General features: G+C 40.0%; 1 protein-coding gene across 1 annotated transcript; it reads right to left on the bottom strand.

The window, feature by feature from the left end:
* Positions 1 to 729: 729 nt before the first annotated feature.
* zgc:66427 (uncharacterized protein LOC406256 homolog) lies at positions 730 to 11,468 on the bottom strand. Its single transcript, XM_047368734.1, has 5 exons — positions 10,686 to 11,468; positions 8,706 to 8,801; positions 8,493 to 8,598; positions 5,607 to 5,708; positions 730 to 2,975 (listed from the first exon to the last, which is right to left on the bottom strand). Exons 1-4 carry the CDS (start codon positions 11,212 to 11,214, stop codon positions 5,651 to 5,653), a joined length of 789 nt encoding a protein of 262 aa, XP_047224690.1. The 5' UTR covers positions 11,215 to 11,468; the 3' UTR covers positions 730 to 2,975; positions 5,607 to 5,650.
* Between the last annotated feature and the right edge of the window lie 1,152 nt (positions 11,469 to 12,620).

The following is a 12,620-nucleotide window of genomic DNA, read 5'->3' as shown; positions in this document are numbered from 1 at the left end:
GCCTTAGTGAAACATGGTGATGTCAGTATAATGCTGGGGGATATTCTTTTTTTTCTAGGTAGAGCTGAGGGGAAGATTGTTGAAACTAGGACAATCCTGAAAGAGAACCTGTTAGAAGCTGCAAACGATTTGAGACTGAGGTAGAAGCTCAGTGTCCAGGACAACGATCCTGAATCTGCAGCCAGAGCTACGATGGAATGGTTTAGATGAATCTTGATCCACAGGGGAACAGTTTGAGCCATTTTGCAAACAATGGGGAAAATATTTTAGTCACCTGCAAATCTGGTAGCAGCATAGCCCAAAACACATTCAGCTGTAATTGCACGATGGGTTAGAGTAGCTCTACAAAATAATGACCGAATGCCGAAGTGGTTACCGACAACAATTAGAGAGGTGACTGAAGTGCTTTATTCATAAAATATTTTTATCTGTATTCTGTCTTATAGCCTCAACACATCTAGATGTTCTTGAATATTGGATGATTTTCAAAAGCTCTGTTTTGTTGCCCTCTCTTTTATACATTTCTATGAATTAAAATTTGATTTTCAGATTTATTCCAGTTGATCTTTTAGCACCATGATCTTCTACAGCTCAGTATTGACACAACTTCAGCTGTGTAAAATGGTTTTAGTCATGCAAGATTAAATTCAAAAAATGTTTTAATGTTATAAATCTGAGTCAAGGAGATTTGTATTTAATGGCTGCAAACATGAATACAAAGCAGACAACTTCTCTCACACGTATTTATTGTAAAAAATACATATAAAAACAATTTCTGAGACATACAAAAGATCAGAGTTTAGAAACAGTATAATAGAACAGACAAGGACCGAGCCATTTTCTGGAACTGCATTACATATTTACAAATTAATAATAATAAATAAAGTTCAATTTGCTTTTATACCAGAGTCAAGGCAGATTGTCCATATCCCGAGGATGCAGATACAGCCGTTGTGACCCCTTTTAATTTCTCATCCAATACGTCTGTTTGAAAATCGCGAGGCAGACGCGGAACCCTGTGTTTCAAATCCAAATCTTTGAGGGACGCCTTTAAAATAAAAACAAGAACACCATCCTTGGGTGGAGAACAGCTGGTTTACACACAGAGCGTTTAGCTAGCATTGGTAAAGAAATAAAATAGAAACAACTGAGGTATTGCACCACACAGCCTAGAGGGGGTAACAAAGTAAATGAGTGTAATGTAGGGGGGTTAGGATTGTCCGTCACCTTTGTTGACAACCCAACCTCCATAACCATAAACAAACACCCCCACCCCTCCTAGCCAAAGTATACAACATCATAACTAATCTCTACAATGAATGTAACACCTTACGTCCAATGCACCTGGTCTTATGCATGCGCTCACGCAACACTCCCAATGCACAGACAGACTTTTGGCATCTTTTTTATCTCCAGTATATATATTAATATAAAGAGAAACATGCACAGGGGTGCCCACTATTGGCAGGGCGAGTCATAGCACCTCAGACTGCAGAGAACTGTGGACCAGAAGAGGAAAACAAAAAAAGAGACATCAGAAAGCGTTTCTGGCCTTTTAAACTGATCCATCAGAGTTAAAAACCCATGAAAAGCAATAGAATTTGTTCGTTCCTCTGGCCCATCCGAAGTCTCGCTGTGGGCCTAAATTCAAGACCCCCTTCACCTCAAAAAGGCAAGCAGCACACAGAAAAAGGCAAAGAAAAGCCACTTGACACATTTTGCAGTAATCATGAAAAAGTATGATATCTTAGCTAAAATCCTTAAAATAAAAAAGGCAGGGTGGAAAAGGACAGGGGTGCCTGCTGCGCTTGTAATTATTAACCATCAGCAGTCCGTAGCCTCCAGTGTTGTGAGGAGAGGCAGATGCCACATTGTGTAAACATGCCCCCAAAAATACGTCCCTCAGTCCCTCCGTTGACTTATCCCAGCCCGCTCTGGCACTGGCAAAACGGTCAGTTCGGTCCTGGTCCAAAAAAATATTTAAAAAAACCCCAGACAGCACCCCAGTGACCAAACAAGGGAGGAGGGGGACGAAAACCCAAACCGCATTCAAAACAAGTACCAACGGAAGACTACGCTGACCAACCAGGCAGAGATCTGCACAGTTCACAACAAACACATACACACTTTATTGTATATACAGACAGACATGTTCAGTCCCTGGTCATCATCCTCATCACCTGTGCACACTCAATGTCATCCCAGACCATACGGGCAAAAAAAAAAACAAAAAAACAAAGTGCTCCAGTTGGTGCCAACATGGTGCTACTGTCGCCTTGTGAAACGCCCTCCATCTTCCTGCACATCACCATGAGCACAGCAACAAAGAAACAAACTGGCCAACTTAAAACAAAAGGCCCCAAACCTCCCCTGAAATGTTTAAAAGGTAACAGAAAGGAAGAAAAAGAACCAAATAATACAATAGGAAGAGCAGCAGCCCCCTTTTCACCAAAAACAAGCCCTCAACCCATCTCCTGGCAGAGCATTCATAATGTAACAGCTGAAGATTTGGTTAGTTTTGGGAATAAGCCGAGGAAAAGAAACATTCATCCGATGCTTGAGCTGGAACAACACTTTTTTGTTGTTGTTGCAAAATACTTGATAAAATGAGCCATCCCACTCCGAGGAATACAAAAACACACAGGAGAGGCGTCTGTCATCTAAGCTCCACCGTTCCACTGGTCTTCCGAGGCGATAACGTTTAAACGACCCCAGAGGAGACAGGGAACGTCAGCACTTCCTGTCCAAAACCCCACCCCCCGCAGACATCTGAATTATAAACAGATTAGACCGAGCCGCTGGTTTTAACGTTGGCAGTTGAGTCTAAATGGATCGATCCAGGATGAGCGTGCCGGATCCCGCTAAATGAAGCCGCCTCGAAGGATCGGTAACTTTCACGTCTGAAAAGGAAATATTAATTTTGCGTGTTTGATTCTTGATTTATATTGTTTATTGTTGGGATTTGGTGTGGTCTCCTGTGAAGAGAAGAGAAAAACAAAACAGAAAAATATTTATCTCCAACAATGTCTCACAAATGGTGTTTATAAACAACAAATGTTGGAAATAAACTAAATCTGTCATTTATTACATGATAAACACAAGAACACAGATTGCATCTTGAAATTTCTCATGATCCCCTCAAAAAGGCAGAATAGGATCAAGATTTAAAAAGAAAACGATACAAATGAGGTGAATTTGGCATAACAACGCTCCATAAAAGGACAAAATTATTTGCAAGGAATCATTTTTAGTGCTAAACAAGTTTAGATTTTAGTTTTTTATGGTGGACTTGTGGATTTTCATAGGACTGAAAATACATCTTAAGGCCACATTTTCAACCATTTTTCTCAACATCTTTTAAAGTCCAGACTTTGAGTAGGCCACTACAAAACCTACAAAAACGTTTTGTTTTTTTTACATTATAGTATTTCATTTGGAGCCATTCAGAGTTGGGCTTGCTTGTGAACTTCGGGTCATTCTGCTGAGTAACCCAGACATGACCCTCACACACTGATGGTCAGACTTTGCCCTTCTAGATTTTCGGTTATGGTTCAGAATTCAAGGTACCATCAATTAAGGCAGATCGTCCAGGTCCTGAAGCAACAAAGCAGCCAAAGACCACCAAACCAGGACCACCATGATGTTCTGTCCTGTGTTATGAGATTACATTTTCTACATATTGTCAGGTCGGTTTGAATATCCCCCCCCCCCCTTTAATAAAGAAATCGTCGTTTGAAAACTGCTTTTTTTGTGTTTACTCAGGTTAATTTGGTCTGATTTTAAAAGTTGTTAGATGATCAAGTCCGACCAAAAAGCAAAAACAAGAGAAGGGTGAATACTTTCTGAAGGCGCCATATAAAACAAATGCCCTCCTCAGCAACCTCTGCAGGTTGATCCGGTTAGCAGAAGGACAAACCTGATTCTCCTTGTTTTTCCAAGTTTTCACTCCGTTTTTAACTCCGTCTCTACTACATGCAGCAGGAACAACATATTTACAGATGGGGACTCTAACCGCCCGGCTACGCCTGAGAACACTCTGCTTGTTTTTGCACCAAACGGGTTCCAGCGCTGGACTGGTGCGACTGTTTGCTTGGCACTAGTTCTGCTTCCACTGCAGAAGCTCAGACTCCAGCAACATAACGCTGGTTCTGTCTCAGCACCTGCTCTTAACTGGGCCAAAGTAAAGACTTGGTTTCGTCAGATGCTTGCAGCCTGGTTACAGAAATCAGCAACTAGTTGAAACATTGTGAGAAGTTTGCTAAAGTTAGTTTCCCATTTAATCTGCCCAAAACACCCTTTGTATACCGAGGTAAATACTGTCTGTACTATGATCCTCTATGGAAATTCAAAGGAAAACAGAGGAGGATCAAACATTTAATGGAAGACTTTAGGTGATGGAAAGACATTGCTCTGAGCTGACTGGAAAACCTAACCAGTTCATTGGTGTGTTTCACTGAATTTTTACTTTGGTGGAAAAATCCTTTACTTGACCTTTAATGAGACATAAATCACTTTGCTCCATACAGCAGCCTGCTGACACTGTGTGCCCCATCAGTCTGTAAAGGGAAGGTTGAAGGTCCATGTTTGCTGTTAAGTTCAACAAACTTTACCAACTAAGAAGGACAGCATTCTTTGTAATGAAATAGAGCAGCAGTCTGCTGTAAAACTGCAGAAGGTGTGGGTCGGTTACACGAGAAAGCCCATATTCAGTATCTGCTAAAAGAAGGAATTTGATGCAGGCAAGTTTCCCTTTTTTAAAAATAATTGGCAGGAAAAAAAAGGGGGAAAATCCTCGCTCTTTCTGATCGTGCTATGATTGAAAGACATGAGTTGATGACGAACAACTTGTGAAATGAGAATGAGAGAAAATCCAAATTATTCGTATAATCCATCAATGATGGCAAACCGGTTTTATTTACTGCTCAACTACTGATGCAAACAGGCAGACCAGGCAAAGCTACTCATTGTTTTTAAATTTAACTACTTTAGGTTGAAACAACGCTTTAGATTTAATGACTTTTTTAACCAGATTAAAAACATAGTGCCAGCACTATTAATGTGCCATTTTAAAATCGCTGTGCAACCAGATCATTAAAAAAAAAGATGCTGAGCTTCAGTTTTTGCACCTCAAGCCGCCTTCACACTCGTATGCAGTTCTGGTAAAGATGTGTAAAAAGTGGTCAAATCAATTCAGTAGCAGAAGCATAATCTCACACTGAAAAAATAGGGAAATACAACCTTTAATTTGAGAGCATTTATTCAGATGGGAAAAATGTTTTTAAAAAATGGTAATTATTGCCACCATACTTGTATATTAACATATATACCTTACAATTGTATTTATATAATAAGGTATCCATTTAATATAGGGACCCCCCTCACACACACACATAAATAAATGTGCCTAAGCTAAAGGTTTGACTTATCTTAAAGTTAATTTTTACAGAGTTAAATTATGCTAATGCAATATAGTATTTTTATTTTCAAGGACATTTACCAGAGAAACCAAAAACATGGAGGACAAAGTAACCTGCCAAGTCCACAAAGCGATACTGGGCTTTAGGCTAGGTTGATTGTGCGTTCTGGTTCACCTAATGTTCACATACCTGAGTCGAGCTGGTCGGTGGGCTTAAAACACCTGATCTGTCAGTCAATCAAAGGGGTGTTCGGGGCAGCAGGGCTTCACCTTGGACCAGGAATCGATGCAGCTGCAGGCAGACAGAACAGGTGAGGGTTCAGGGGTTGGGAACGCAAGCACAACACACACCGACTAACTCGTGCAAACTGAGATGTGGCCCAGAAGCATTAATCTACATCCTGAATCTCAGAAAACAGTTCGTGTAATTACTTCAGTTGCCTGTGAAGACTGTAAACAACTCCTCCAATTATAAATCCAGAAGACGATCGCTTATATAAAGCTAAAACCAACGACTTCCTCTGTCGATTAAAGGAAAAAGATAAGAGATATGGTTGCATTTTATAGCACAAATATTTTAGCATTGCAATGTCACAACCATTTTATTCCAAGCTTCACAAATGTAACACGACAGGTCACAGAGAAGCATTATAAGGACAGATGAGTGGGATTTATCACAATATTTAACGACGGCATCACTATTGCATGATTTTCTAACATGTTGCAGCACTAATACGATGCTGTGCCAAACATTTACTAGCTGGAGCTTCAGAATTAAGAACTGAGTGTATTTAAAATTTTGGTTTTCATAGACTTTGCTTTAGATACTTTTCTGATGAAGTTTGGGATTCTTTTCAGATGTTTCACAGTTTTGTCTTTCAGATTTCATTTCCTTTGACGAATCTCAACTGCTCCATTGGGGGAATTGCAGTTCAAGAACCACACCTTCAGAACTGAACGTAAACCCCTCCATGACCAGAACCGAGGTGAAGTCAGTCTGTCTGATCTCGAATGAATTTCCTTGAAAGTAAATCGTAAATTCCAGTCATCTCAGTTTTTTCCATGTGAGGAAATTATGTGGATGTCCGGATAAGTCTGTTCTTGTATCTGCTTGCCTCGAAGACTCTGCTATGAGGCAACGTAGCAGAGCAGACAGAAACTTAGCCACCCCTGCAAAGCTCATACAGCTCTTAAATCTTGAGAAATCTGCCCTGCTTGGAAAACTAGGGGAAGCCCAAGACTGGATCATTAAAAGCATACTTTGAGCTGTAAATATGCTGGAACCTTCCAAACTCAGAGGCTTTTTAAAACTTTATAATAATTTGTATTCCAAGGAACTTATAAAACCTACAAAACTCAAAGATCCAGAAGATCTGTGACTGTGTAGAGACATTTCTGTTCCGATTTAAAATTGTTGGATTCCAGAGAAGCACATTTGATTTTCTAATAATGCAATTATATTTGCTCCTAGACATGGTATCTTTAATGACTCCTGCTGACAGAGCCTCAAGATACCATCAGAACAACTGGTCACAGGAAACAGGTTTGAACTTTTTAAATGTGTGGTGAACTAAACTTCTCCTTCCTTATTTTCTTAAGACTTTCCAAATCTAAAAAAAGAAACACAAATTGATATTTGCCCATATTAATGAAATAACTCATTAATGGCCCACCTTTCACCAACCTGGTACCAATCTGTCGTCATTTTACAAGCACATCGAAATTGGCTGCAATCCCCTTAGGTGCAAAATTAATTAACCACCTCTCTTATTTAAATAGTAAAATTGAAACAAAATGACAAATATTCACAGCGTGTTGCAGCTGTGACACAGCCACTTGGTCTATAGGCAGTCTGGAATTAAAGATGCAGAAATTTCGCTGCTGACTGCAGTCAGATATTTCAAGACTGGGTTAGGGTTAAAAAGACAACTGGAAACAAAACATTGTTGAGAAAACCTGATTCTCAGCCAAGAAACGCTGATCGGTGCAACTTCATATAGGATTTGTTTCAAGTATATTTAAGGTATAGAATATACTGATATATAACAAAAAATGATTTCAATTTTCATTTCAACTTCCTACCCCGCCGTCTAAATGTTGCATCTATCCACTTAAAGTCTGAGGTTTTTGTGGGTTCCTTATTTAGAGCCTGACCACTGCAGACACATCTGACCTAAGTTCAGAGCAGCGTTTTTTGATTTAGTAAAATGACTCAGAAAATACGAACTCTTAAAATCTATTTATCTATCTAAAATGTTTGCACATGTTAAACATGCAGGAACCCTGCGTTTCAGCTGCATCATGCTAATTTAGTTAAATGTAAATAAAGAACTATTTTTTCCCTCAAACTAAATGATACCTTGTCTATTAGAAACAAACTTGTGGTTTTAAATAAATTATCATTTTAAACCCAGATCTGCCAGAGGTATAAGTAATGCTGGAGTTGTTTCCTTTAAAATATTATGCAGGACCACTTTATGTATTTTGAATGGATCTTGTGGAAAAACGGACACATTTTGCTATGATGCACATTGCATCTTCAGGTATGCAAAGAAGCAGCTTTAATATGTCGTAGAAATGAGTAAATGGGGTGGGCTGCCATTCTTTTTTGTTGGGTTTAATAACTCCATCTCAGCCTAAATAGTTTTACTGTATCTGTAGATTTTTACTGATGCAGAAACAGCTCTGTAACCTTGGGTTATGTTTGAAAAAATGTTTTACTTCACTATAATCATCTAAACAGTTAATGTACTTCAGTTTTTAAATTATCCAGAAAGTAGGAAAGTCTTTTGTTGTCTTTTTCCGCTCTTAAAGAGGAATCAGATGTTTACAAAAGCTGGAGATCTGAAATATACCACAAAACCACTGATCGGTGGAGATGTTAGTAACTTTAATGAGAGAAGGGGATTCTGGCTTTTATGCAATAGTTAATAAAATCTGGAAATATTTTTAATCAGTCAAGTCTCCAAATTTATTTTCCTAGATTTGAAAAACAAACTATTTCCACGCCTTTAAAGTTTACACAGCAAGCTTGCACCTGCTTCCTTGGAAACTGCATCTGCTAGACGTCACATACCTTTTGTGGTAGACACATAGGCAAGCCAGCCTAGCAATGGTCTCCCCCTGCACCAGATCCTCCAAACAGATAGAGCACTCGCCGCTGTCTTTGCTGAGCACGTCCGCTGTAAATAAAAAAGGCAAACAGAGCAACGGTGAGCGTCATCAGCATTTATAAAAAGAAACCACGCACATGCACAGCTGTTGGAGCATTATGTTACAAGATGCTTACTGTTGTAAGGTAACGGTGGAGATGTGAGGCAGCTCAACAGATGATCCTCGATCCGACCTCCTGGGAAAGGCTTTGAGCAGAAAGGGCAGCGGATATCTGCAGAGGGCAGAGCTGAGATTAGCACACCTCGTCACTCACAGTGAGGATATAAACGATGCGAGACAGAGCGCATGTGTGTGGTGTTTGGACATGTAGGTTGCACAGAGCTCTAGCTGATGAGGAAATAAAATGGAAAGAGTCAGAATAAACTCAGACAAGAGCAGATGATGTTACCTCGAGCTAAGCTGACCTGAAATGGCATCGTTTGACTGTATGCATCAGTATAAAACAAGTGACTCATGCCCGAGGGATAGCCACAGCTAAACCATTCATGCATGTGACAGTCAGACAGAAACAGTGCCTTTGCTGCCCTACACCCCTCGCCACCTCCCCCATCTATGAGCTGCTGCCAGCAGTGAGCCAGCATGGGAAGTTGTGACCCATTTCCCTACACTTGCTGAAGGGCTGGCCTGGGAAACCCGCCACACTGTAGTGTTGTGGATCAAAATGTCATGGTTTCAGTCACAACACACCACCACCATCTGCCTGTATCAGATTATCCAACGCTGCCCTGAACGTGCATCTTCACCCCTTTTGCAACCACATCTTCCCTTTTTAAAAAGGAGAAACACGCTCGGTTGCTTGATGTTTCCTGCCTTGCACGCTGGAGGATTGGAAAACACCACCGCTGTCATACGGGCTGGGGATGTGAAAGAGCTTGTGTGTCACCACTTACGGTTTTACGCCATTTCTCTGCTTCAGACAATGGGGTCTCTGATGATTTTCATCAGCATGCAAGCACGGGAAAAGAGATTATCTGTCCAGGAATGAAAATTCCTTGAATAATCCATTTTAATTTCAGACCAGGTTGATTCAGCGAGATACTTTAACTGGAATAAATGCTCAGTGTTTTATCAAAACGAAGTGATCTATCTTGGGAAACCAGGATTAAATATTTAGATTGTTTACTATAACATTATACATAGCCTGGTCCCGTCCCCTCTAAATATTTTTAAAACAAAACAGCTTTTTTTGGAATACTGTAATAGAATTACTACATTTTTCAGACTGGTTTCTAAGTCTATAAAATAGTGAATGTGCTATTGGCCATGCATCATTAGAGATGCATCAATCACTGAACCAGTTTCACCTTGGTGCGCTCAGATTGGTGATCGTTAACTGAAATGAGCATAATTTAGAAATTTAATTTACATTTTCTTTAAAAAGGCATCAAAACTAAGAATTCTGACCATTGAGGTCGTTTTATTTATAGAAATGCACTAAATCAGCAAGACAGAGGTTGGTTTGGGCATTTCTCCTTCAACCAGTAGGTCAGATATGGCAAAACGTTTTCTTTTCTGTTCCTGAAATGCATGAAAACTAAGAACCTCCACTATTTTCAGTCAATAATACACTTTGATGGCCCCTTTTACAAAGAGTTGGCTACAAAATGTTGATATTTTTAAATGGACCAAAACTAAGAACTTATACTATTTTTGGTCTATAACTGAAACAACTAACAGTATGTACTTTGATGTACTTTAGTGTTGAGTTGAAAATAAAATTAAACAAACGTTTTGGAATGATGCTTTACTGAATAAATTAGGATATTTGGTTTAATTCCTTCGTTTTCTATTGAATTTTATCAGCTCTTAAAACAATTAAATTGATCATAATCGGTATCTTGGTCCTAAAAGATAACTAGAAATCGGCTCGAGAAAAGTCTGATCGGTGCATCTAAACGACAATATGTTAAATAAAAACAAATGTATTGATTCAGTGAAGCTTCTGTTGAAATTTGTTTCTTTTCAATTGATAAAAACGTAAAACGTGTAATTTGGACAATTTATGTGATTTATGGCCAGGTATATTTTGTAGCAAATATTTTGACAATTATTTCCGTAATTAATGGAGCTGCGGTTTCTAACAATGTCTACTTACTGCCATGTCGGTTGTTAACACGATAAAGGCCGATCCAAGCCTCTGACACCGGCCGCTGGTGTGTGCCGCGGACCCGGGCCGATCTTGCGCCAACGCTGCGGGCGGAAGAATGCCGATTCCCGGGGAGCCGCTCGGAAAAAGTGCGGTGGGGCGTGCGGCCTGTTTCCTCCCCGGCTTGGCGTTCTGCTTCGGCGGAGGCCTCCGGGCTCACGCCGCCGTCCTCCTCGGGTCTCCCCTCGCTGTTGTTGTCGTCACCGGGAGATGCCTGGCTAATGCTGGAGGGTATGCCGCGGTGATCGGCGGGGCTGCCGTCGGCGCTCGCCCCTCCATGCTGCCCCAAGTCAGAGTCACTACCCTCCTCAGATTGGCTTCGGTTGGGCTCCGTTTCCTCGAAGCTAACCGAGAAATCCACGACGAGGCTGGTAGGCCTGGCACACCGGGCACGCCGATAGGAATCCCGCTTTGTGCCGTCTTTCCCGAAAGGAGAGGGAACCGGGTCCTCCTGGAGGCGACTCGCCCTCGTCCCCATCTCTTAGCAGCCGACTGGCTAATCGCTGGGCTAATTCAGCACAAAAAGGGGACGCATTCACCTCAAAACGACCCTTAAAACCCGCTGGACGTTCCGCCGCTAAGTTTAAAGAAAAACAGCCACTTAGCAACGACGCTTTACGAAAAGAGAAAAGCTGGAGGCTCGGCGTTGATATTGTTTCCCCGGCCTCAGTTTGTCCTTTCTGTCCACATTTTCCTTTTATTTTTTGACGTGACCGTTGAAGCTGCTGCAGCGGAAATGAGAGCGTGTCGCTTCCGCTTTAACGCGCGTACACGTTATACAGATGACAGCTAAATTACCTTTTTTTATTTCTTTATTTAACATATATTTATATATTTAAATTAAAAGCTACGAGGAAGTAAAAAGGTTACGGCAATTTTAACATTTAATTTGATGAATTAAAACGGATACCACGCTAGATAAAGAAACAAATAAAATAAATGTGTGTAAAGGAGAAGAACTGAAAATGCAAATAAATAAACAAAACCTGCACACATTTGCTTTTTTTTTTTGTTTTTTTTGTTTTGTTATTGCCGCTTGTTATTTTAAAATAAAACGATTTTAAAAACTAAAGACTTACTGTAATGTCTTAACTGAAAAGTTAAATACATGAAATAAGTAAATGATAAATACAAATAAAGTGCACAAAATGCATGACCAGGTTTATTTTTTGTTGTCATCTTAAATTGCACTTTTATCCTTTTTCATTTTAAATTAGCAGCTCAGAACTTAAACTAGTTTCAGTAATGTGATAACTGTCAGAGTTGACCAATGCCAAACTGTGTAAACACATAACACATTAAATAAAACGGAATAATAAACAGAGCTGGTCAAATAACATTTAATTTGAAATAAAATACAATGTTTTCGAAACATAAAAAAAGCAATGTCATAGCTTAATTTGATGTCAAAACAAAAACCACATTAAATAAGTAGCTAAACGATCCAGGTAAAATAATGTGTTCAGAGCGAACTGTAGTGTTGAGTCCCACCAAACAAAAAGCATTTTGCACGTTAAAAAAAGCACAATTTTAGTTGCCTCTGGTTTACACCTTTTTCCACATATTTGAACTTCACAAAGCGATTTTTATGTCTTTTTTGGTAAACAGTGGATTTCTTCTTGCCACTCTTCCAAAAAGGCTAGTTTTGTGGACTGCACAACTAACACGTGTCCTATTGATAAATCCTCCCTAAGCTATGGATCTCTGCAGCTCCCACAGAGCCATCATGGGCCTCTTATCTGAATAATGCTCCCCTTGCCCACACTATTAGTTTAGGGCCAGTGTCCTGCACCTTTTAGAAGTGTCCCAGGTCCCACACACCTGAATCAAATGAATGATTTACCTTCTCATGCACACAAGTTCTACTGAGTCCTGCTAATTACC

Source organism: Girardinichthys multiradiatus, chromosome 6 (assembly GCF_021462225.1).
Source record: "Girardinichthys multiradiatus isolate DD_20200921_A chromosome 6, DD_fGirMul_XY1, whole genome shotgun sequence".
Taxonomy (NCBI): domain Eukaryota; kingdom Metazoa; phylum Chordata; class Actinopteri; order Cyprinodontiformes; family Goodeidae; genus Girardinichthys; species Girardinichthys multiradiatus.
The sequence above is the reverse complement of the archived record's forward strand: the minus strand, read 5'-3'. Positions and strand labels throughout refer to the sequence as shown.